Source organism: Molossus molossus, unplaced genomic scaffold, assembly GCF_014108415.1.
Source record: "Molossus molossus isolate mMolMol1 unplaced genomic scaffold, mMolMol1.p scaffold_m16_p_7, whole genome shotgun sequence".
Classification (NCBI taxonomy): Eukaryota; Metazoa; Chordata; class Mammalia; order Chiroptera; family Molossidae; genus Molossus; species Molossus molossus.
In genome coordinates, this window is record NW_023425401.1 from 101,199,908 (window position 1) to 101,225,484 (window position 25,577).

Here is a 25,577-nt window from a genome sequence, read left to right on the forward strand (position 1 = left end):
CATGCCAGCCTCCTGGAGATGGTCACGTGGCGGCCACAAAGAGAAGGAGCCTGGGTCTCCGAAGACCTTGGAGCTCTCAACCCAGCCCTGGACTGACCACCTCCAGACTTCTTTAATAAGAGAAAAAATACACTTCTTTGAACTTTAAGCCACTGTTATTGGGGTTTTCTCTTACTGTCTGCCGAACCTAATCTGAACGAATGCAGTGCCCAGAGGGTGTGCAGCGGAAGCATTAGCAGTTCGATGGGCAAACTGGTGCTGCAGGGGGCTGCAAGGAGGGCTCGAAAGGCTGCGGAGGCCCCGGCTGGTGTGGCTCATTGGTTGGGCATCGGCCCATGCGCTGAAAGCTTGCTGGTTTGATTCCAGTCAAGGGCACATGCCAGGGTGGCCGGCTTGGTCCCCAGCAGGGGGTGTGCAGGAGGCAGCTGACCGACGTATTGCTCTCACATTGATGTTTCTCTCTTTAAAAATCTTTTAAAAAAAAGGCCAAGGATGAAACGTGTGTCAGGCAGAGAGGAGAGAGTGTTCCAAGGCCTGGAGGAAAGACAGGCAGAGATGAGTGTGTCTGGGGCCAGCAGAGCGGGGTAGAGGGGATGAAGCCTGAAATAAGAGCTGGTGAAAACGCTGCACTTAACCCACAGGAGCCCTGGGCCACTGGTGAGGTTTCTCTTGAGGAAGAAGCCTCTGGTGCGAGACAGAGGGGCTGGATTTAATGGAAAAAGAGTTGCTGGGACCTCATGAGGCTGCCACTGTGATCAGAAGAGAGATGAAACTGGTCTGTGCTTGGTCAGTGGCCATAGGAACAGAGAGAAATGGGCAGACCCAGACTTGCTTGTTGTTCATCCTCACGGGAGGACATTTTTCCATTTTCCATTGATTTTTTTAGAGTGGAAGGGAGGGAGGCAGGGTGGGGGGAGAGAGGGGGAGACAGAGAGAGAGAGAGAGAGAGAGAGAGAGAGAGAGAGAGAGAGATGTGAGATGTGAGAGAGATACATCAATTGGCTGGCCTTCCGCATGACCCCAGCTGGGCTGGGGATCGGACCTGCAGCCCAGGAATCGAACCCACAGCCCTTGGGTCCACACACCAATGCACTAACTGTTTAGACAAACAGGCCAGACCCAGATCCAGACCTTATTTTTATTTTTTAAAAATATACTTTTATTGATTTTTAGAGAGACAGGAAGGGAGAAGGAGAGAGAATATCGAGGTCATTGGCCATTGGCTGCCTCCTGCACGCCCCCTATTGAGGCGTGTGCCCTGACTGGGAATCAAACTGGTGGCCATAGGTCATAGGTCGACACTCAACCACTGAGCCATACCGGTGGGGCAGAGACCCAGACTTTAAAAGGGACAATTCTTAGGGGTGGATGGCGATTGGCTGTGGGGGGACAGAGCAGGAGGAGCTGAGGCGGAGGAGCCAGAGGTGAGACTGGAAACAGGTGAGAAGTTCAGGGCCGGACACCTGGAGCTTGGGGTGACCAGGTCAGCTGGGGAAAGAAAGCGTGCAGGCGGGTGCGGGCCACGGACCGAGCCCCGGCCTGGAGTCGGACCCCGGCCAGCACTCAGTTGATGGTGCCGCCTTCAGAACTGCCCTTGACCTCGTTAATTCCAGCTCTCAACCCCAGCTGCAGCTGGTGTCAGCTGATATACCAACGTCCCCGGCGCTTGGCGGATGTGCAGTGTTAACTGAATCCAAAATGTGCTCCACGCGTCCCCCCAGAGCCCTGCACGCTGGGGGCCAAGTCCCAGCCCCGGAGCTCTGCCCTGGCGCAGGAGCGCGGGGGAAACTTGGTTTCCTGTGAACGGAGCCGCACCGGAGGCGGGGAGGTGGGGCTGGCTCGGGAGCCAGGTGTCCTGGGCCCCGACCGCGCTCCTCGCTCTGCAGCGTCCGGCCCCCGCCGCGTGTCACCGTGCGTGTCACCGCGCCCCGGCGCCTCCTCCGCCCCGCCCGCCCGCCCGGCTCCTCCCCGGGCTGCGGCGAGGCCGGGCAGGCGTGGCGCGCGAGGCGGCGGCGACCGGGCGCAGCGGTCGGGCGCGGGGAGCCGGGCTCAGCCCGGGCCTGCGTGAGCCGCGGGGCTCGCCCACCAGCTCGGCCTGGGGTGCGCCGGGCGCGCGGAGCGCCCAGTGCGCGTGGCGCCGGGCCCTGCATCCGGCAGGAGCGCGGGCGCGGCTGAGCGCCGGGCATGGAGCCGGCCCGAGAGCCCCCCGCGCGGGTCCGGCCGCCGCCGCCCGCCGCCCGCCCCGCGCCCGCCGCCGCCCCCGCCGCGCCCAGGCCGCGCTCGCCCGCGGAGGCGGAGGCCCGCGGCCCCGAGGGGCTGCTGCGGCGGTCGGGCTCCGGCTACGAGGGCAGCACCAGCTGGAAGGCGGCCTTGGAGGGTAAGCTGGAGCGGCCCTCCGTTCTCCGGCCCGGGACCGGGAGGCGGGTCAGAGTCACCTTGGCCCGTCTCCCGGAGGGGAGGGCGGGGAGCGCGGCTCTGGAATCCGGAGGATTGATTTCAGGGTAATTAGATGACACCTTTGGGGGCAGAAGGATGTAACTGGGGACCACGTATAGTTACAGCCTTGGCCCTACCTCTGCAGCTAATTCACTCTGACCTTGGGAGCAGGTTCCACACCCTGAGCTCAGTTTCCTCAGGAGCGGAGGGGACAGTTACTGTCTGATGCTCACCGATGGGCGTGCTGAGGGCTGGCGGGACTCGTTGTGGCAGCAGAAATGCGTTGGGCAAAGTGCGGAAAGCTGTAGACCGAGGTTACCAGTGTGCAGGAGAAGGGGATGGGGGCACCTGGTGGGGATGGGGCCGCTTAGGGGAGAGGCGACGACCCCTGGCTGGCCAAGGGGGCAGTAAGCAAAGTGGAAAACAGATGTCAAGTTCATGAGTTCTTTTGGAAAACTTGTGTTGGCCACTGGTGGCGTGTGGCGTGAGAGATGCTGGAGTTGGCAGCACAGAGGGCCAGTCCTCTGGAGGCTTCTCTATAGTCCTGGCACCCCCAGTCCAAAGGCCAAGGACCGGGGCAGCATAATCTAGGGAAGCCCAGAGTCTGGATCACCCAGCTCCTAGGGAGGGCGTGTCAGAAAAGGAGGACTTCCTGGAATAGGTGACCTCTTCGTAGACTTGGAGAGGAGAGGAAGGATGCACCAGGCTTAAGGAGTGATGTTTAGGGGTTAAGTGGCCAGAGCCAGCCTGTCCCTTGTGGAGAACCGAACTTGATACAAGGATCGGGGGGTGGGGGGATTGGTGAGTCTGGAGGGCCCCTGGCGGATGGCCCCCAGGCCTTGCCAAAGAGTTTGGCCTTTGTCTGAAGGAGTCACTGAGATCTGAAGCGTAGAATGAGACAGTGGGTTTGTCCTCGGAAAAGTGGTGGGCTTGCAGGAGTCACACCGAGGCAGGTCAGTGAGGAAGGTGGGGCAGTGGTCAGCGAGGGATAGAAGCAGCCCTGGCAGGGCAGGAACCTTGCGGAGGAGAGAGAGGTGGGGACCAGCATGTCAGGATTTGGCCTGAAGGCTGGTGGGCCAGGAGTGTGGGCTGCCTGAGGGGGCCTGTGTGGACTCGAGGGGAGGTCGGATGCCTGGGTGGTGACTTAAGACAAAGGAGGCAAAGATGTTGGATCTTGGGCAGAGAGCCTGCTGAGGGGCCCCAGGATGAGAAGAGTTGAGTGGAAAAGGGCAGACCAGCCCCCGACTCTCCCACACTCTCCAGGTGCATTGCGGGATTTCCCGTTGCCCTCCCCCCGCCCGCTTCCCTCCTGCTCACGTTATTTCCTGAAGGTGTTTACTCCTCTTCCCTGCATTTCTTCATTCACTCACTCATTCCTTTGTAAGATTTCTGCAGGGTCTGCAGGGAGCTGACTCTAACCCTGATGTTTAGGGTAGTGTGGTCTCTTTCAGAGCGTCCAGGTTACTTGTTTCCTACTCCAGGCATGGCTGGGCCAGCCACCCTGAGTGAGGCAGGAGATGGCCCGGGTCTCCCTTGGGACACTGGGTCTTCCAGCCCCTGGAGAGACCACTCTGCTTAGTGCCTTACGTCTGGCCCAGCCTGTCTCCGTGTCCGGGTCCCTGCCTGGCCTCTCTGTCTCCTGCTCCCTGTGGCTCTGCGGGTTCACCTGGCCTCAGTCCCAGCCTCGGGGCCTGTGGTCCTTGGGAGCTCAGCGTCTGGGGCCTATGGGCTTTCCCCACAGGTGTCTTAGGGTCTGCTGTCTGAGTCCCTGTGAGAGGCCGCCCCTCTGCCAGTCCCCTGAGTGTCCCCTGGGTGTCCCCTGGGCACCCATCTTCTGTCAGAAGAGGGGAGCTGGCGGGTCAGGATGGGTGCTCTCCAGGGTGTTGCTGAGCGGGCCCAGGGCCAGCCTTTGGGCTGCTCTCCCACATCCATGCCCTCTTCCTCTCCTTGCATTGAGGGGGTGCCGCCTTGTCCAGACACAGCCCTGGGCACTGGGAACACCCCTGCCCTTGAACAGTCACAGGACGGGGCTGAGGCAGCCCGATGAGTCTGGAGCTGGGTAAACCCAGCCCTAAGTTACCGGGTTTTTGAACTCGTGTGAGCCCCCGTTTCCTCATCTGCCACGCTAGATGAGTTTCTGCCTCAGCACACCGACAGATGCTGGGGTGGGGCTGTGTGGGTGACTCCTCCCCTGCTCCCTAAGCGTGGCCTCCTCCTGACGGGGGAGCTCAGGTGAAATCCTTTGACTGCCGGTCTGCCTACCTTGAGTCCACTCCTCACTGCCAACTGGAGTCCCTGTGATGGGCCCGCCATGGACACTGAGGACACCATGGTGGATGACGGGCTGCCCCTGCGGGGGGCCAAGGGGTTTGCATCCTCTCCGTAGCCAAGCACGTCTGGAGAGAAACAGGAGACTTTGACTTGACCAAGCTGAACACTCAGGGGGCCTGTGCTCCTCTGTCACCACGAGCTAAACATCGATCACACGCACCTGCTGTGTGCTGGACCCGTGCCGGGGGCTCGCCCAGCAGCTGCCTCGCTCAGTCCTCACATCTGCCCTCGCAGGGGTCGGTGAGTGTTGTGTCGTTTATAGAGGAGGAGACTGAGACTCGGAGAGGCTGAGTGTCCTGCCCAAGGACACACCTGTTGGGGTTGCTGCAGGGCCCTTTGACCCAGTGAAAGCTCTTACTGTCCCGCGTGGACGGGGGATCTCGGGCTTGGTGAGGCGAACGGACAGGCTGAGCTGTGCTTTGGGTGCAGGTCACTGTCCTCCTCATGCTCCTCAGACAACCCTGCCACCCCCAGCACAGACGGGTTAAGTGACACGGAGAGCTGCTTAAATCACCCAGCCGGGAATAGAGCCCAGGTCTTTAAGACTTTCCTTAGACCAACGATTAGCTTTATAAATAGAAAGCCAGTCAGAACTTCTAGATCGTCTTGTCTCCCCGTGGACGTTAACTTGTCCTTCCACACCGGCCTCGGGGGGAGGCTGGAGGTGACCCAGAACGCCTGCCGGGTTCTGGAAGGACGAGGTGATTTGAGATGGGATGTTTCTGGCTTTGGGGGGCAGTGGGGAAAGGAACCTGAGAGCATGGGAGAGGGGCAGCGTGATTCTGCGTATCTCAGGCTATAGATTTTTCAGTCCTCACCGATTCTGAATTTTTAATGTTGAAAGTTCCTTGATGAGGCATAAACCCACAACTTCCTGATCAAAACCACACATGCATTTAGCAAAGCCTCTTAAAAACTTAAAAAATGACCAGACTCTGCGGTGGATAGTTTTGCACAGGGCAGATGATGCGCTCCAGGCTGTGGCCTGGCCACTCGAGATGTCGCTGTGAGTCTCTTTGGGGCTGTGGGTATGAGGGGGACGGGAGATTGTCTGGGCTTGGGGGCCAGCTTTATCAGCTGTTCCTTTAACATTAGGCTAAGTCATAGACATTCATAAATGTAGATAAACTGCACCCTAATTAAGACCACTGCATAAAAGGAAGGATTGCCGACTTAGACATTTGTTTATGACTTGAATTGTGTCCCCCTAAAGAGAGATGTTACTGCCCTGGCTGGTTTGGCTCAGCGGTTAGAGTGTCAGCCTGCGGACCAAGGAGTCCCAGTTTGATTCCGGCCAAGGGCATGGACCTTGGTTGCGTTTCGTCCCTGGCCCTGGTTGGAGTCCTGTGGGTGGCAACCAGTTGATGTGTCTCTCTCACATCAATGTTTCTCTCTCTCTCTCTCTTTGTTCCTCTCTCCCTCCTGCTCTCTCTAAAGATAAATGGAAAAATATCCTCAGGTGAGGATTAAAAAAAAAAAGAGATATATTACCATCTAATCCCCCAGAACCTCAGAATATGACTTTATTTGGAAATATGGGCATTGCAGATGTAATTAGATAAGAAGAGGGCATAAAAGCCCTGGCCAGTGTTTCTCAGTGGTTAGAGCATCAGTCCATAAGCTAAAGGGTTGTGGTTTTGATTCCTGCTGAAGGTACCTGGGTTGCAGGTTCGATCCCTTGCCCTGGTTGGGGCACGTGCAAGAGGCAGTCAATCGATGTGTCTCTCTCACATGGATGTTTCTCTCTCTCTCTCTTTTCCTCTCTCCTCTCCCTCTCTTCCACACTCTCCAAAAAAATCAATGGATAAAATACCCCCCCCAGGTGAGGATTTTTTTTTTTAAACCCTCACTCAAGGATATTTTTTCTCCATTTATTTTCAGATAACGTGGGAGGGAAAGATAGATATATAGAGAAACATCTACATGAGAGAGTCACATCGACTGGTTGCCTCCCACACGACCCCGCCCAGGGCTAGGGGCTGAACTGCAACCAAGGAATGTGCCCTTGACCAGAATCGAACCCGTGACTCTTTGGTCCACAGGCCGAGGCTCTAACCGCTGAGCCAAACCAGCCAAAGCCCTCAGGTGAGGATTAACAAACAAACAAACAAAAAACATGGCACATACTGGGCCAGGGTAGTCTCCTAATCTAATATGACAGGTGTATTTCTAAGAAGACAGTCACATGAAGACAAAGACACAACTGGAGAAGGCCATGTGACAGTGAAGGCAGAGATGGGAGACACCCATCTACAAGCCAGGGAACACCAGGCCACCAGCGAGCCCCCAAAACAAGGCGAAGCAAAGAAGGGTTTCCTGTGGGTTTCAGAGGGAGCGTGGCCCTGAAGACACCTTGACTGTGGGCTTCTGCCTCTAGGACTGTGCCACAATACCTTTCTGGTGTTTTAAGCCACCTAGTGTTTGGTACTTTGTGACACCAGCCGTAGGAAATGAACACAGCATTGTTTTGGATTGTCCAGCCCACAGCCGTCCTGTGTGAGGGCAGGCGGTGAACAATGACTGGGTTCCCTCGCTTGTCCTCTGTCTTCCCAGTGCAGCGTCAGAGCGGTTATCCCCGTGAGAGAATGAAGGGGCCTCTCGGTTCTGGTGATGTTGGAGACACACACCAATGCCTCTTTACCCGGAGAGCAGATGTACCCAAGTGCCCTTTCCTACAAGCTCAGTTCAGTTTAAGGCTGACCAAGGACATTGTCATTCAGTGTAGCTAAGTCCCCTGTGTTTTTAGTGCCAGTGGGTGCTCTGTGGCAGGCAAGGCAGTGGCTTAGCCCTGTCACAGGGGCTCCATAGGTGAGTAGAGCATGGCTCTTACCATAAAGGCACCTGTGGGCTTAGTACCACCACCATCACCACCATCATCATCACTGTCATTGTCACCATCATCGTCACCACCATCATCACCATCATCATCACCACCACCACTGTCACTATCATCGTCACCACCACCACCATCACCATCATCGTCACCATCACCATCATTATCACCATCATCATCACTGTCATTACCATCACCACCACCATCATCATCATCACTGTCATTGTCATCATCACCATCACCATCATCACCACCATCATCACCATCATCATCATCATTGCCATTGTCATCATCACCATCACCATCATCACCACCATCATCACCATCATCATCACCACCATCACCATCACCATTGTCATCACCATCACCACCATCAACACCATCACCATCATTATCACCATCATCATCACCATCACCATCACCATCACCATCATTACCATCATCATTATCACTGTCATCCCCATCATCACCATCACCATCATCACCATCACTACTATCATCATCACCACCATCAACCACCATCAATCACCATCACCACCACAACCATCACCATCATCGCCATCATTATCGTCATGATTATGATCATGATCATCATCATCATTATATCTCTTAACACCGAAGTAAAATGTCCATACCAGACACTGGTCTAAGTACCATACATTGAATTTTCATTAAATTTTAAGAGGCAGATACTACTATTACTTCATTTTAAAGAAGAGGAAAATGAAATAAAATAGAAGCTAAGTGACTTTGCCAACCAAGTCGTCTGGAAAGTGGCAGAGCTGGAATTCGAACCCGGGCGAGGCGGGTTAAGACACTACGCTCTTGTCCTCCACACGCAAGGGCTGCAGAGCGTGCGGCAGACGAGGATGGCGAGGCGAGGGAGGAAGGCAGCGGGAGACATCCAGCAGCCTGGCTGCAGCCGGCAGTTGGCCTCTCAGGGGATGCGCCCACGACAGCTGGCCAGCGGGGACAGCAGACAGAGAGCCCAGCCTCGGAGGGCAGGTGTGAGCCTCTGCTCCTACTCAGTCTGGAGCCGCCCGCCTCTGGGCTCCTGGTCACCTGCTGGCATCAAACTTGCTCCCAGGATGGACTCCAAAATGTTTGTGGGTCGGACTTTCAGGAAAGGTGGCAGACTGAACGCTTGCAATTATTCTCTTTCCCTTCCGAAGCCCACTAATACAGCAGGAAGGGGGCATTTAAAGGGCCACATGGACCCCAAGAACAGGAGAGGCAACAGCAGCACTCAGTTGGGAACTAGGGAGCAGTGGGAGGTAACTGACTCCACCAACAGAGGACCTCCCCTGGCGGCACAGGGCGGGGGCACGGGTCATCGTGACAGTTGAAACAAGAGGACTGGTCGGACATTTCTTAAGAAGATTCAGACCCCAGATCCTGGCCCCTTCTGTACAGCTTCTTCCCAGGCCTGCAGGAGCCCGAGGGGGAATCTGGGGAAGAGGGCCTCTTGACACCAATGTGTTAGAGAATAAGCAGTTATGGTGACATTTACATATCAGCTGCTGAAGGTGGCCTCCCCTCGCCTCCTGGCCAAGCCTCTCCAGGAGAGGGAACGGAAGAGCCTTCTCCAGGGACTGACGCACCCAAGAGAGAAAAAGCCCAAGGAGGTCAACACGCAGAGATCCGGAGGGTCAGCCCAGCTGGGTCAGTCTGCTGTGACCCCTGCCCCCAGCGTTAACCAGCCCCTCCCAGGGTCTCAGAGACCCCGGTGAACTCTGTGGTCCTGGCTTAATCAGGACCGAGTGACCAAGGCTCTCCAGAATCCAAGGAAAGTCTCTACTATTGGAAGTTAGAGACCCAAACAAAGGAACAGAAAAAAAACAAGTTGGAGGATACAGAGACTGTACAGGGAGGAATAAACTTTCTGTCCCCCTCCCCCCAAAACTATCAGTAATACCCTCAGACAGATGAGAAGAAGGATTACATTATTAAAATAAGGGGGACTATTCAGAGAATAGCAGCCACTGAGCTAAAACAAAACAAAACAAAACAAACAAAAAAACCTTGGAGATAGAAAATAATCATAGAAATGAAAAATTCAACAGAAGGGTAAGAAGGTAAAGTTGAAAAAATCTTCCAGGAAATAAGGCAAGAAGGCAAAGAGATATTGGGTAAGGGATAGAGAACCAATCGGAGGACCAATCTAAGAGGGCCAGCACTTCCCAATCCTTTGTAAAGGACAATACAAGCGAATTGCTAGAAGCACCACCGTGCACTTGGATGTCACGCATGATGAACTGCGGTGCACTTGTGGATCCCTCCTCAGTGTTGGGGCTCATGCACAGCCCAGCCCCGGCCTGTGGAGGGGCTGCTTCCATCTATGTTCATGCATAACTTCGTTTTCAAAAAGGGACTTAGAGAAGGGAATGTCCACTACGAGATGGCTGTGATAAATGGTGGACACTAAAAAGTATCGGCAAGGTGGCGGAGAAACGAGAACACTTGTGGCTGCTGGAGGGGATGTCGGAGGGTGCAGCCGCTGTGGAAAACAGTGTGGCGGGTCCTCAAAAAGTGAATCATAAATTCACCGTGATAGCTGGCAATTCCGCTCCTAGGTATTTACCCCAAAGAACTGAAAACAGGGACTCAGACAGACACCTGTATGCCAACCTGCAGCATTATTCATCATAGCCACAAAGGGGACACCACCCAACCGTCCATCAGCAGGAATGGATAAACAAAGTGTATATATTCATACAATAGAAAAGTATTCAGCCATGAAAGGAATGGAATTCTGATACATTCTACACACGGATGAATCTTGAAAACATTATATTGCGTGAAATAAATCGGACACAAAAAGACTAGGATTGCGTGTTTCCCTTTGTATGAAATATCTAGAGGAGGCAAATTCATAGAGATGGAAAGTTAGGGGTTACCAGGCGCTGGGGGGAGGTGGGAAAGGGGAGCAAATACTTATTGGAGCAGAGTTTCTGTTTGGGGTGATGAAGTTTTACAAACTGACAGTGGGGATGGTTGCACAATATTGGGTATGTAATTAATGCCACTAATTGCACACTTAAAAATGGTTAAAATGGCAATTTTTATATTTCTTATCACAATAAAAAAAACTTCAAATGACCCAATGTCTAAAGTCTAAAATGGTTCTTTTATTAAATATAAAACAAAAATTTAACTGGTAACAAAAAAAAAAATTATAAAGAAGAGAGAAGCCAGAGGATCAGGGAAGGTCTCATGAAAGGGTGGCGGGTACAGACGCGGCGGATTTCCAGAGGCAGCGTCGGGGAGCAGAGCTTTGGGAGCAGAGATCCAGCCGCAGGGCTGGGGGTGGGCTGGGCTGTTTCAAGAGTCTGTGTGGCTGAACCACACAGGCAGAGAAGCCGCAGGAGGTTAAAGAGGGGGTTCTGGGCCACAGGAGGACACGTGTGTAGCCCTGGAGGGGAGGTGATGGAGCAGGGACCTCAGAATCAGGTGTGTGCTCTGGTACAGCGACTCCCAGCTCTTGTTACAACGCAGACGGCCGGCCCCACCCCAGAGTCTTTCCTGACTGGGATGTGGGGCTGGCTGTGGGTATTGGTGGTGGGTGGGTGGCCAGGAATTGAACCGTTTCTCTTCTCCTCAGACACCACCACCCGTCTCCTGCTCGGGGCCATTGCCGTCCTTCTGTTCGCCATCCTGGTGGTGATGAGCATCTTGGGTGAGCATGGATGTCAGACTGTTTACGTAGTTCAGCGTGTACCACCTTGTCGAATTAGGTCAAGAAGAGTTCCAGACGCGCCACGGATTCTGTATTAGTTCCAGAGGAGGTTTTAGCTTAAAATAATCTTTCCACACATCAACTCTCCAAGTCCCCTTTACTGAGCTGTGCAGGGAGACTGGAAATGGGGCTTTGGTCCTCCTACAGAGAGGCCATGAGAGCTCAGAACGGACTCCAGGCAGGTCAGGCAGACACCGCTTCCCAGAGGAGATGAGTCTGGGATGTGGGCATTTAGGATCACATCCATCCATTCAACAAGTAGTTACTGAGGCCTGCTGTGTGTTAGGCCCTGGGCTAAGGATTTAAAAAGTAAAAAAAGACAGGTGGGTCCGGCTGGTGTGGCTCAGTGGTTGAGCATCAACCCATGCATCAAGAGGTCGCCGGTTCGATTCCTGGTCAGGGAACATGCCCAGGTTGTGGGCCCGATCCCCAGTGGGGGGCATGCAGGAGGCGGCCAATCGATGTTCTCTCTCATAGATGTTTCTATCTCTCTTTCCCTCTCCCTTCCTCTCTCTCTAAAATCAGTAAAGAAAAAAAAAAAGAGAGAGAAGACAGGTGTGACATAGGGAGGTGTGCTGCCCCGCTGGGCTCCCGAGGGAGACACAGGTGCCAGGCTCTGAAGAATGAATAGGAGCTTCCTGGAGACCAGGAAGCAGAGGGAGTGGAACAGTCCAAAGGGCGGGGTCTGAGTGACAGGGAGAGCGAGGAGGGCCTGGAAGAGGGGAGGAATGACATTGGAGGACATCATCACTAAGGGCAGTCACTGGGGAGTTTGGCTGCTTTGGATGGATTGAAGGCAGAGTATGTCGTGGGATCCGAAGGGTCTGCAAAGTGATTTCAGAGCCTCTGTCTTTAATCTTTGAGAAGCGCCTTAAGACCAGAGCTGGGCACCTCCAAATGGGCAAAAAGTCCACTGATAATATCAGTCCCTGCCAAGGCCTCACCTACAGGGAGTTTGAGTGTTTAGAGAAAAACCTAGTGACCAATGGCGCCAGCTTGGGTTCACCGAGAATAATTACCACGAATGAGATCGGTTTCCTTTGTCTGTTGCTAGGCTGGGAGGTCAGGACAATGTGTGTAAAGGTAGCGTATTGTGACTTCAGTCAAGGACAGCAGTGTCCTCGGAGATCCTTATGGAAAAGCAGTTGAAATGTAGCCACACCACATCGAGACTGCCAAGTGGATCTATAGCTTGTTGAACAGATACGCACAGTGTCTACCTATTCATTGGTGTCAGTATGGCTGGGGGTCCTTACGGGGCCTGTTCTTGGCTCTGTCCTGGTCTCCATTTAATCAATCACATGTATAGAAACAGACAAGAAGTATCCCCCAAAGAGGGATGTTTAATGTGACTGATGAAAATAAAATCAAGATGAAAATGTATCTTTAACAACTCAGATGAGCCAACATGATGGAGATAAATGTGGAAGAAATAAATATAAGATCCTTCATTTGGATTTGAAATTGATGTATACATGCTTTGGCCGCGGGGGAGACCTGGCGTGGAGAGAGGTCATGTGGAAGAGTGTGGCTGAATTCCTTTCAGAAGGAGGCCCTCTGAGACTCTGATGCCTGCAGGCTGGGAAGCCCATAGTCGCTGGAAGGTGGTGTGTGACCCCTGCTGCTGCTGCTGGGCCCCATCTGCCGGTGGCTGATTGGTGGCAGGGTTGTCGTGGTGATGAGGGCACCCTGCAGTGAGCCACGCAGGCTGGAGAAGGGTCTGGAGAGCAACCCCTTAGGAATCATGAAAGAGACTGTTTAAGCCTGGATAAGGTGGGGGTAGGGGGTGGGCTGTTGTCCTTCCTCAAGCAGGCGCTAGAGGGCAGACTGGATTTGCTCTGGGTCACTCTAGTGGCTGTCCCGGGGCAGCAGGTCCAGGCCAGGAGGGCACACTGGAACTCGGAACTGAAAAGGATCTTCCAGCGGTTCAGTGGTGGGGTGGCTGCCTTATCAGCCAGTGGGGCGTGGCCAGCGAGAGTGGGCCCATTGAGCCTGCAGAAGGGTCCCACCCTGGCTGGAGAGTCCCTTCCAGATCCGAGTTTCTGGGGTTCCATGCCTTGAAGAGTTCGGAGGGAGAGATCTTAACCCAGCGGCTAACCTGCCCCGTGCCCTGGTGCCTCTGCGAGCCCCCCGCATTCCTCCTGCGGGTGCGTCCAGTCCCCACCCTCTACCTGCCCAGCCCTTGAGAAGGGCTCACCTGACAAGGCGGCGCATGAAGGGAAGGGCAGGGCAGAGCGGCCGAGGGCAGCGCGGGGTGGTGGGGCCGGGCGCCCCGTGATGCTGGGCCCCCTCCCTGCAGCCTCCAAGGGCTGCATCAAGTGCGAAGCGCCCTGCCCCGAGGACTGGCTGCTCTACGGGAGGACGTGCTACTACTTCTCCGAGGAGCCGAGGGACTGGAACACGGGCCGGCAGTACTGCTACAGCCACGAGGCCGCCCTGGCCGTGATTCAGAGCCCCAAGGAGCTGGTGAGTGCCCGCGGGCCTCTCCAGGGAGCCCACCCCGGGGCCCGTGCCCCCGCCTCGTGTTTCCGGGGCAGCCACTGCACACGCACAGCCACGTGTGCAGGTGGGTCCCTCGGGGTCCGAGCGGGCCCACCCGTGGCCGTTTCCACGGCTGTCGTTCCAGGCTGGTCAGCTGAGCTCAGCTCGGTTTTGCCCCGTGTAAGAATCACAAATGACCGGTGCCCTCGGGAGATGTGAAAACACACTGGCGCCCTCTCCCAGCCAGGACGCGAGCGCGCGTGTAACATCCACAGAAATGGGACGGAAGCAGAGTCTGCTGCTGCTGCTTACAGAGTGGCAATGGAACCGGCAGACAATGTAGCAGTCACTTCTGTCTCTGATACACAGTGTCATCGCCCCTTCTTCAGAGAAAGGCCCAGAAGTATGTAGGCGGAGGGACTGTCAACCTCCACGTTGAGAGTTGTCCCAGGTCGTCTACCAAGCAGGCGAACCCAGGCTTCCTGTGAATCAGGGCTGCTGGGCCAGGGGCACAAACCCAGAGCCGGGTCCCTTCGGGGCCATTGCAGGCGACTGCTGGGCGGTCAGTGTGAGTGCAGGGCACTCTGGGACCCCGCGCCTCACTTATGGGGTGTAGTTTGGGAGCTGATCCTCCAAGCTGAGGGTCTGGGAAGTGCCAGTGGTCAGGGGACCACGTCTGATCAGCCTTCCCTCTTTCTTGGCGCAGGAATTTTTGTTCAAGTTCACGCGGAGGGAGCCCTGGATTGGCCTGCGCAGAGTGGGAGACGAATTCCACTGGGTCAACGGGGAACCGTTTGACCCGGACACGTGAGCTGAGGCTTCCTCTTCTGGCCACCAGCTTAGACAGGGCAAGGCCTAGCCGCCCGACACCTCCCGGGAGCCGCCTGGCTCTGTGCTAGCGAGAGCTTCAGCCCCTAGGCTCAGCGGACCCATCCATGACAGTGGTGTTACTTTGGTCTCCCTGGTTTGGTGGCTCCGCCCCATGTCATCAGAGCTTCCTGCTGCCAGGGCCCAGGCTCTTTCCATCCTGTGACTCCTCTGTCTGCACAGTGGCCTGTCTGCGTGGCTCAGTGTGGCTCAGTCACGGGGCAAGAGGGAAAGGTCTGTGCCGCCCCTGTGCGTTGGCCAGAGCACAGCCACGGGACACCTGGCCACAAGGGAGGGAGGAGATGGGGCCTCTATGCCAGGCAGACACGTGCCCCCTAAACACTGGTACTGTGAGGACATGGGATCTGAGCCCTGGCACCATGAGCGTCAGAGAACCTCTGCTGGGGGTATTATTTGTGAGACCCACGTTGTGGAAGTGAGCGTGCCAAGGGAGTGGCGGCTGTGCGGTGCCAGGGACTGGTTTGTGGGAGGCGATGGTGGCAGTGGGGGTGGTGATAGGTGTCGGGGGCGGTCTAGGTTAGAGGAATGCAGGGAATGAACCTGGGCTTTCAGTCCAGGCGCTGTGGCTGGAAGAACCGGCCAGGAGGTGGGCAGGGCACCGCTGCTGACCTGATGGGGACCATGCCTGTCCCTAGGGCCACCAGCCCTCCTTCCCACCCAGGCTCAGTTAGGTCCCCTGTGTCCCCAGCAGCCTCCAGGGGGCAAGCAGCCCAGCGGACAGTCCCTCCCCTCTCCTTCCCGTTTTTACACTTCTCTCCCCCTCCCCACTGCCTCTTCCCCCTTCCTGCTCCCATCTCAGATCAGTTCTTAGCGTGGCTGAGGAAGTCTTGCACTTTCTCTCCCCTTTTCCCCCCTTCTGGAAGCTTCCTGCTCCCAGAGCCCGGGAGGGCCCTGGAGACTGGGGTCCCCATTGTGCTGACCACCTGGCAACCAGGTGTTTTCCTGACACTGAGGTGGTCCTGTCCCCACACTCCCTCTCGGGGTCATTCTGATGCTGACTCTTATGAGACCCCAGCTCTGGCCTTGGCAGGGGCCTCAGATCAAGGTGAACAGAAGAAACCGTGAGACTCCAAAGGCCGGATTTTAGGCACGGAGAACCCTTCCCCCGCAGGTCCGTGAATGACGTCAGTGGTGTCCTGGGCCACACAGTCCCAGTGCGAAGCATTGGGTCGTTCAGGCCCACACCTCATCTGTGAGGCCATTTAATGCAGCCCCTCCCGTGCCAGTCACCGTGCCATGGGGGAGCCCGGTGTCCAGGCGCTGGCTGCCGGGGGCTGGGGACAGACAGACACAGGCACCTGCGGGGTGGCTGGGGCCGCGGTGCAGAAGGGAGGCAGTGGGAAGTCCTGTCACAAAGGTCTTGGGGCCGAATGTCCTGGAAGGTGACCCTGAGGGAGGGGCAGTCACCACAGGGCCTGAGGGCCTGATCTCTCCTCTCGCGGCCACAGATTCTCCGTCGCGGGCCTGGGCGAGTGCGTGTTCGTGGAGCCCACCAGGCTGGTGTCCACGGAGTGTCTGATGACCCGGCCGTGGGTGTGCAGCAAGATGGCCTACACGTGAGGTGAGTCGGCCAGGCGCGGCCGCTGGCCAGACCTGCCTGCCCCAGGCTTCCCGCAGGCCCATCAGCCCCGGGTCCTGGTCTCCTCGGCCCAGCAGGTCCTGCGGCTCAGCAGGGTAGGCGCCTGGCCCCCAACACATGCACATGCACATGCACACACAGCCCACGGTTAGCCACCTGAAGTCCCGTGCTGGAGCATCCCTTCCTCATGCGGCCCTGGTACTGACAGACATGGCATTACTGGTGGCACACAGCCCACCCCCGTCCCTTCTCTCCCGGTTGCTGGGAGGCAGGGAGCAAGGCTTCCCCTTACCTGGACCCCCACATCTGCCCTCCTGGGCGGGGGCTTTCGGGGCCCGTGCTGTTGGGTTGGTTACTGATGGAAGAGAGAGGAGGCATCCAGAGAAGCTGGCTGCCATCTGTTCCAGGGGCATAACTCTGGGTGCCAGTCTGTGAGGGGCACCCCAAGACCTACTTGATCTAGCTTGGCAGGTGGCAGAATGCAGGAACCCAGGACAAAAACACATTCTGTGGCCTCAGGGCACCACTGAACTTTGCTAGGCCCCGAGTTATTCTTAGATGTCTAGGGGGTGTGTTCCATCTGGCTCCTTCATTACCATTCAACTCAAATGTTTATTCAAACGTTTATTCACACCCGCCATGCGCCAGACACCATGCCAGGCACGGGATCAACAGCTTTATCCCCCAAGGAGCACACAGGGAGCAGAGGAAACAGCTTGGAAAGCAGAGAATGTTCTGGAACATAGCCGAGGGTGGTTTATTCTGCCTCAGGGGAGGTTAGCCATGGGGAAGAGACCATGTTTGTGCTGGTCCTAGGGCCTCTTCCCAGGGCCCTTGGTCTGCCCGAGGGGGGAGAGGGGTGTGGCAGTACCCCTGGGCCTGAGCAGGTGCCCCACCCCATCAGCACACAGCCCAGGCCCGCCCAGCCTCCCCTCGGGCCGGCTGGGTGTCCTGTGGGCAGCCTGCCTGGGAGCTCCCTGTGTGAATTTGGGTCCTGGCCCATTTTCAGAAAATAGGTCAGAGGGAAACCAGGTCCAGCTCTGCTCTGCTCTGCTCGCTTGGGTTTCAGACAAAACTGTCAACTTGGTTTTGGTGCCCTTTTTGCATGCTTTCTAGACTTTTAGTAAAATATGGGTATGTTGTAGTTTCTTAACCTTGTCTTTACTGGGGCGCCAGAGGGGGGCCAGGGAATTCAGTGTGGTGGTGCTGGGCCTGTGGGGGTGGCAGGAAGCCCAGCACCCTCCCAGCACCCGGGGAAGTGTGTGGAGAGGCTGGGGGCTGAGGAAGGGCCAGCTGCTCTGGGGTGGGGTGGGGCTGAGTGGGCGGAGCCCTCACTCACACCTGTTATCTCAGGCCCGCGGGCTCTCACATGTCCTCCCTGCAGGGACAGTGAGGCTGAAAAGCCACAGTCTTGCCTTAGGTGTGGCTCTTCATTTAACTCACAGAAATGCCCGAGGCAGGTGATGCTCCACAGGGGACCAAGCTGTGCCTTGGCAGGGTCCCAGGGCCAGGAGGAAGAGTTGAGGGGTGCTCTCGTCCTGCCCTGAGGGTTCCGACTCAGAGAAGCAGCCACAGGGGAGCTGGGAAGGAAGCAGTGTGACAGAGACCCGTGAGCCCATTCAGATCTTATTTCTATTCACTCTCCGAGGCCTGGAGCTTTCGAGGCACACCCGTGACGTGGGCTCGGGTCTGTCTGGGAACACAGGACGAGTTTAATCAGTTTAGTACAGGAACCCTGACTCGGGGTCACCAGTGTTTTAAGTTTTCCTGTCTGGTTCCTACAGGGGGGAGGAAACACAAGGCAGAAACAAAACACTGGCACGTCAATCTTCAGAACTGTAGAAAATCCTGCCAAAGGTTGTAAACCAGCCAAGCATCCCCTCTCTCACGTGGGCTGGGTCCGCTGGGCTGCTGGGCTGCGGAGCCGGGTGCTGTGCTCTCCGCAGCCACAGGGGGAAGCACTGAGCACGGTTAGCTGGAAGCCCAGGCTGCCGTGTCCTCCCAGGGTGCAGTTTGAACCTGAAGTCCAGTTCTGCGGTGGTGTAACCCTTGGAGCCGGCAGGGTGCCTGGGGAAGGATGGAGCAGGCCATCCTCAGACATCCTTTGTGAAGATGGAGGGTGACAGGGAGGACTTTGTAAGGAGGGCACATTGGGGCGGTAGTGGTTGGTGCTGTGCTAGTGAGTTAATTAGTGTTTGCTTCGTTGATCCACAACCCTGAAAAGTCAGCGCCATCCGCTGTTCTTACAGATGAGGAGACAGGCTCAGAGAGGTTAAGGGACTTACTCCATAGCACACAGCTTGGAGGTGGTGGAGTCAGAGTTTGAACCCAGCCCCCTCCCCGGCCAGCTCCGAAGAGGGAGGGGAGGGTGTCCATGTGTGCCGTGACGGAGAAGGGCCGCCCTGGGAAGGACCTCTGCATGCCCACAGGCGATTCTTTTTCTGGACACTTATCTTCTTCCTATGGTTTCACGTGAATTACCCGCAGAGCAGGTATTGCTAGTCGTGACTTCTGTCTTTCTGTCCCTTCAGGACCCAGCTGGAGCCTCCCTGCAATGCCTTCGGGACAGCAGCAGCCCTCAGTGACCACTCTTTCCCCAGCACCTCCGGCACTTAACACTGAGCCTTTCACATGGCCCGTCTGTCACCTGTGACTGGTTTCTTCATGTCACCTGACCGCGCCTGTCATCTGATTATAAACCCCTGGTGAGCAGGGATGGTGTGTTGTTGGCCTCTTGGGCACACAACACGCACTCAAAGATCGTTGTACGTGACAATGAGATTGCACAGAACGTCACCGTTTGTCACAGTGGGAGAGCGTGGTGGACGCCATCGTCAGAAGACTTTTCTTTTTGGCCTTGGTGGGCATGGCCTGATTTTTAGAGGTACAGTAAAGATAAACTCTTGAATTTGTTCTGCTTCAATTAAATGAGCTCATGCACATACTGGGCGGCTGGGTGGGGATGGCCTGGAAGAACAAAGGTGATAAGGGCGAGCTGCCTCCATCTCCAAAACATCCTCTGCATCATCCACGCAGCCCAGCTGATGAGGAGACGGCTGTGAGTGGGAACCAGGCTCAGGGAGGGTTTCCACCAGTGAATGGGGCTGGCTGCTGAAGGGTCCTGGGATCCCAGGGTTATGCTAACATCACTGTGTTGTTTCGTGACAGCCGAGGCCTGGTTTCCAGAAATGCCCACCGTCTGCTGAGTGCTTACAGCAGGAGGGGTGGAGGTGGAGGAGGTAGCTGCCTCTTTCCTCTTCCTGGTCTGTAGCCAGCCCCAAGCTGGGAGTGAGTATGAGACTGAAACAGGGGCATCCAGGAAGCCTCCTGCCACCCCATCCGAGATCCCATCTCTCTGCTAAGGCAGCCTGACTCCAAAGACCTGCCCTGGGCTAGTTGGGGGCTAGCTCTTCCCAACAAGCAGTTGTGTAGCTCAGCCTGCTGTGCTGAACCTCTCTCACCCCAGGCTTCACCTCTGTAACGTAGAACCTAACAGGGTTTTGAGAATTGTAGATGTTAGCATTTCAGGGGTTAGAAATGAGTGACCCCATTTTCACTCCCCATGAGGCCCAGAGAGGTTAAGTAACATGTCCAAGGTCACACAGCTAGTGGTCACAGAGCTCTGGCTCTCCTGTTTATTCTCTTATTACTGCACGGATCATGCTTTGTTTACTTGTGCGCCAGCCCTGTGGAAATGTAAGCTCCTAGAGGGCCGGGATCCCCGCACACACTGGTTTCTCTAGCGCCTGGTACATGCAGAAGGTGCTCAATAAATGTGTGCTGAACTAAAGTGATCTCGACTCCTAGTTCAAGTGCTCTCTCCTCCACACCATGCTGCCTTTGGTCCTGGAATTCCATTTCCAGTTCAGCTGCCCACAGACTATGAAAACTTCCAGGTGTTTTCGAGAAAAAAGTAAACAAGATGCTCACCAGTCTGGTGACATCCATTGGGGAATCGTCGTCTAGAGCACAGGACCTATCTGAGCAAATACATACACTTCTAAGGCAAAAGGGGAACAATGACAATGAACACTGAAAAGGGCCTGTGAGGGCCGGGCACTGCGCCGTGTGGTTCACAACGGGGTGCTCACTTAGCACAGTGCCTGGTCCTCATAAGTGCTGAACAGAAATCACGTTCTCGAGGCTGATTTCTTGCCCGCTCTGTGAGCTGCATTCAGAAGGCGCCCAGGGAACCGGCCTGGCTCCCAGCAGAGCGGTCAGGACGCGGTCCTCTGATCCCACCAATCACGATGCAGGGCAGGAGCGGTTAGGACACGATCCTCTGATCCCACCAATCACGATGCAGGTCGGGAGTGGTCAGGATGTGGTCTTCTGATCCCACCAATCATGATGCGGGGCGGGAGCGGTCAGGACGCGGTCCTCCGATCCCACCAATCACGATGCGGGGCGGGAGCGGTCAGGACGCGGTCCTCCGATCCCACCAATCACGATGCAGGGCAGGAGCGGTCAGGACACGATCCTCTGATCCCACCAATCACGATGCAGGTCGGGAGCGGTCAGGACGCGGTCCTCCGATCCCACCAATCACGATGCAGGGCAGGAGCGGTCAGGACACGATCCTCTGATCCCACCAATCACGATGCGGGGCGGGAGCGGTCAGGACGCGGTCCTCCGATCCCACCAATCACGATGCGGGGCGGGAGCCGTCAGGCGGTCCTCTGATCCCACCAATCACGATGCGGGGCGGGAGCGGTCAGGACGCGGTCCTCCGATCCCACCAATCACGATGCGGGGCGGGAGCGGTCAGGACGCGGTCCTCCGATCCCACCAATCACGATGCGGGGCGGGAACACACGGAGCGAGCATGCGCCCCATGTGCTTTCACCTGGAAATGCCTCGGGAAACCTTTCCTTGGTTAAAGCAAGTCACTGAACACGGCGCTTCCAGGAGACCAGGAAATGCAGTCCTTCCGTGTGCCGGAAGTAAAAAGTGAAAAAATCGGGGTGCACGGTAGTCCCGAGCCACGTTCTGTGGACGCCTCCCGTTCGGAGCCCTGGACGGGGCCCCGCTGGCCCATCCCCGACCTGCAGCCCTCGGTGCGGGGCCAGAGCCTCGGGAACGTGGGCTCTGCTCCAGAAGCCAGCATACTCCAATGCCCGGCCCGCCTACATCAGCGTCAAAGAAACGAATAATAAGATGGGCTCACTGCTACAGTAAACAATCCCAACATTACAGTGGCTTAAATATAATAGAAAGGTTTACCTCTTGCTCTTTTGTGGTTTTTGTCCAGTGTGGTTTTATTAGGAGACAGGAAGTCAGTCATTCAGTGACCTGGGCTTCTGCCATCTGGGGGCCCCTCCGTTCTCTAGGCTCTGAGTTCTTCGGATTTTCCACATCTGGCTAGAAATCGAGGAACGAGAGGGTCAGTACGCGACAGTTTTTTTAGGGGTCGGCTCTGGCCATATTTATCTGCAAAGAAATCTAGGAAATATAAGCTTGCTGTGTGCTAGAGGAGATGACTTTGGGGAATATCCAGCTAGTTTTTGCCATTTCACAGATAAGAAAGCTGAGGCTTGGGAGGTTAAGCGACTTCCCACTTTTCACAGTTCGGTTCCTGGGACTGAACTGGAACATGGCTGACTTCCAAGCCCAGCTCTGAACTTCCCTTCTTTCCTGCCTCACTGTCCACGACAGTCTTCCCCCCTCAGAAAGCCCTCCTCCAAGCATCCATTCTTTCCTCTGGTTTTGGCCCTTTGTCCACCAATGGGTAATTCATTGTCTGCCAAGCAGCCCCATCCATGGGCTTGGTCTGCCACGACTAAAGATTCTGAGAGAGCTGGTGCAATAAAATGTAAGCAGACATTGAAACAGAACATAAAAAGACAAAAAGTGGATGTTAGTGGTTTCTTTACAAGGGTACCATGGGCTGATCCCCAGAAGTACATTTATAATTTAAAAAGAAGTATGAGCCCTGGCCAGTTTGGCTCAGCGGTTAGAGGGTCAGCCTGTGGACCAATGAGTCACAGGTTCGATTCCAGCCAAGGGCATGTGCCTCGGTTGCAGTTTGTCCCCGGCCCTGATCGGGGTCGTGCAGGAGGCAACCTATAGATGTGTCCCTCTCACGTCGATGTTTCTCTCTCTCTCCCTCCCTCCCACTCTATCTAAAGATAATCAGAAAAATATCCTCTGGTGAGGATTAAAAGAAAAAGAAATATGATATGCCCGGCCAATGTGGCTCAGTGGTTGAGCGTCGACCCATGCACCAAGAGGTCGCTGGTTCGATTCCCGGGCAGGGCACATGCCCAGGTTGTGGGCCTGATCCCCAGTGGGGGGCATGCAGAAGGTGGCCAATCGATGTTCTCTCTCATCGATGTTTCTCTCTCTCCCTCTCTAAAATCACTAAAGAAAAATAAAATAAAATAAAATAAAAAGAAGTATGATAGAACAGTTTTATCCAAACCTTTTGCATGGATTTTTATGGAACTTGAATTTTGGCTCAGTTGATTTTAACCCACGTTCGAGTATTGCCCATGTTTAGGATTTCATTGGTCTTACCTGAACGCTGAGAGACACAGAATGTGGAGAGTAGAAACAGGGGTTGATTGGGTGATGAAAACAGGCTGAGAAGTTTGTCCACTTATCCAAATATTTATTCATCACCCACTCTGTGCCTGGCATTGTAGTAGATGCCCTAGAAACAGAGACGAAAGAGAAATCCTTACCTGCAAGGATTTTTTGGTTTTGCGGGGAAGGATGATGACAATCCTGCATGAGGAGTTAGGACCCGGGACAAAGGACACCTACCTCCTCGGGAGCAGGAGGGTAAGCTTCCGGGAGACGACGCAGGTTGGTTCCTGTAGGGCATAGGCGTGAGCAAGCCTGAGGGTCCAAAACAAGGAGAGGAGCTAGACAAGAGCGAGCTCTGGACAGGAAGGCACGAGGTGGGCATGGGGTCCTCCTTCCTGAGGCTGAAGGGAGAGACACGCGAGGCAGACAGCTTTGTGGGAGGGCGTGGGGTTGCGGGAGCTCTGCGGGGACCTGATTTCTCCTGAGCCACAGAGGGAGCCGAGGAGCAGGAGAAAGGCTGGCCCAGGTCCACAGGGCTGGGAGGCCTCCAGATGCCCGGGAGCTTGGTGTGGGAGCAGAGATGTAGGTGGCTGACTCCATCCACAGCAGGTGGGTACAGCCGGGAGCTGAGGGTCCAGGTGAGAAGGTGGGTGGGCTTTAGGCTGGCTGGGAAGCATGAGACCAGGAGCCTGGCGGTCCTGAGGCCCCGGAACACTGGCACTGGGAGCCGTGGTGAGTGTGGGGTGAGGAGCCCTTGGGTGCTGCTGGGGGGAATGGAAAATGGTGCAGAGCTGTGGGGAAGTCTGGCGGCTCCTGTAATCCAGCAATTCCACTCCTGTATGTGATTGAACGAACTGGAGGCAAGGACTTGGGTCCTTGTACACCAGTGTTCACAGCGCCTTATTCGCACAAGCCAAAAGGTAGAGACTAACTTACCCATCAACAGATGAACGGATAAACAAAATGTGGTCTAGACACACAACGGAATGCTCCTCAGTCTTTGTTTTCTTAAAATAGGTTTTTATTGATTTTTAGAGAGAGAGAAACATTGATTGGTTGCCTCCCGCATGTGCCCCGACTGGGATCGAACCTGCAACCTGGACATGTGACCTGACGGGGAAGAGAACCAGCGACCTTTTGGTGCACAGGACGACATTCATACAACTGAGCCACACCAGCCAGGGGTTATTCAGTCTTAAAAAGGAAACTCTGATACAGGCTGTAACACAGATGAACGTGAGACACTGGTCAGTGGAATAAGCCAGCAAAGGGCAGCGTGCACCATTCCACGTACATGAGTGGCCGGAACAGGCCAATGCAGACACAGAAAACAGAAAGGTGTCCGCCAAGGGCTGGGAAGGGGAGTTACTGTTCAGTGGGCCCGAAGCTTCTGTCTGGGACCATGAAAGTTCTAGAAATAGTGGTGATGGTCGCACAGCACTGAAAGGTTTAGCCACCAACTGTACACTTTACAGCGGCTAAAAGGATCCATCTCCTGTAATGTCTGTTACTGTAAAGAGAGCTGGGAAGCCGCGGGGAGGTGGCGGCTGTGGGTGGGGGCTCGGGCGGGGTGCTGTGGAGCTCACGGCTCAAGCGGGGGCGGGGGTCCCAGGGAGCCGGAAGCCCGGTGAGGGGCAGGACTGGGGCAGAGGAAGGCCGCACCTCGCACCCAGGTCCGAGCGCATGCTGGGAAGCTCCTGTAGGCAGACGACAGCCAGGCTCAGGCCTCAGAGCCGGAGTTGGGCAGCGGGTGGGAGGGGGAGGGGCTGGGAGGCCACCAAGCCCCCTCTGCAGCGACAGCCAGCGCCTCGGGCATCTCGGCTGGCTCGCAGCGGTGGGTTGCAGACCTTGGGAATCATTTCTGAAGGGCTCAGTAACCGTAAGATGCTACTCGGAACGATAACCTCTTTGGTCCCGTACCCGGTCAGGTGCTGGAACAAAAGAGCCGGGCGAATGCACAGGGATTCCAGACAGTTTAATGTAATTCCAAGACAAAGCGTGATCGCACTGCCACACATATACAATATGCATATGTGAGTTTACAAATTTTAATAATAACTCGTTTCACCTCAGAGACCGAAAAAATGATCAAAAAGAAACTGTGAGTAACAAGCTATAACATAGTTCACCACACGGGACCCCCCTTCTCACCCTACAGTTAGTAATATTACAATTAAAATAACTATATTCTTCTATAATTTTTTTTCTGTTAAAATCATCTCATAAATTTACAATGCTATTATTAGTTTCCAAGACTAATATAAATTCACTCCATTTTTCTACAACGAAAATGATTATTAATTTAGAAGCACACGACGTCATGATGAAAAAACACAAGCATTTTAGTAGCAAGGACTCGATCAGTTAAGATTTTTCTTGTAAAACATTCTAAAGCCAAGTAAAATATCCATTCTTATAACATACCTATAATATGAGACTAAGGAGTCGGTTACATAGAGGTCTACGACACACTGGCTCGTCATTAAAAAAAGTACATTTATAAATAAAAAGCAGAGAGGGACAAGTCGCACAGGAGAAAGAGGCACACGAGAAAATACTGTCACACTCAATAATTTTCACAAAGATTAACGTGGATTAACACTTTTTATTACAGAAACCGTACAGTGAAGGGACACAACAGACCAGGACTTTCATAGGGTCACTGAGCTGAGATGACCTGGTAGAGAAAGATCTAGACGAGATGACCGTGGGGAGGGAGCCATGTCCCTTGGACTGGTGACGGAGCATCACCTGGTCTCCTCTTC

The 25,577-nt window shown here is 55.2% G+C and overlaps 1 protein-coding gene across 2 annotated transcripts; it reads left to right on the top strand.

Annotated features, from left to right (window-relative positions):
* The first annotated feature begins 1,971 nt into the window (after positions 1-1,971).
* CLEC2L (C-type lectin domain family 2 member L) lies at positions 1,972-20,061 on the top strand. Of its 2 annotated transcripts, XR_004957414.1 has the most exons (7): positions 1,972-2,377; positions 11,202-11,276; positions 13,636-13,802; positions 14,524-14,624; positions 16,154-16,266; positions 18,816-19,168; positions 19,453-20,061. XR_004957414.1 is itself a non-coding variant. In XM_036247626.1 (6 exons), the coding sequence occupies exons 1-5, from the start codon at positions 2,185-2,187 to the stop codon at positions 16,263-16,265; spliced, it is 648 nt and encodes a 215-aa protein (XP_036103519.1). In that variant the 5' UTR covers positions 1,972-2,184; the 3' UTR covers position 16,266; positions 18,816-19,451. The 2 variants fall into 2 exon arrangements, 1 of the variants encoding a protein (XP_036103519.1); XM_036247626.1 differs by lacking the exon at positions 19,453-20,061 and having other exon boundaries at positions 18,816-19,451.
* Positions 20,062-25,577: the final 5,516 nt, after the last annotated feature.

Excerpts from the sequence above, each read along its gene's own strand:
- CLEC2L (XM_036247626.1), top strand. The coding sequence starts at position 2,185 with ATGGAGCCGGCCCGAGAGCCCCCCGCGCGGGTCCGGCCGCCGCCGCCC. Across the intron at positions 2,378-11,201 it reads CTGGAAGGCGGCCTTGGAGG|ACACCACCACCCGTCTCCTG; the intron begins GTAAGCTGGAGC and ends TCTTCTCCTCAG. Across the intron at positions 11,277-13,635 it reads GGTGGTGATGAGCATCTTGG|CCTCCAAGGGCTGCATCAAG; the intron begins GTGAGCATGGAT and ends CCCTCCCTGCAG.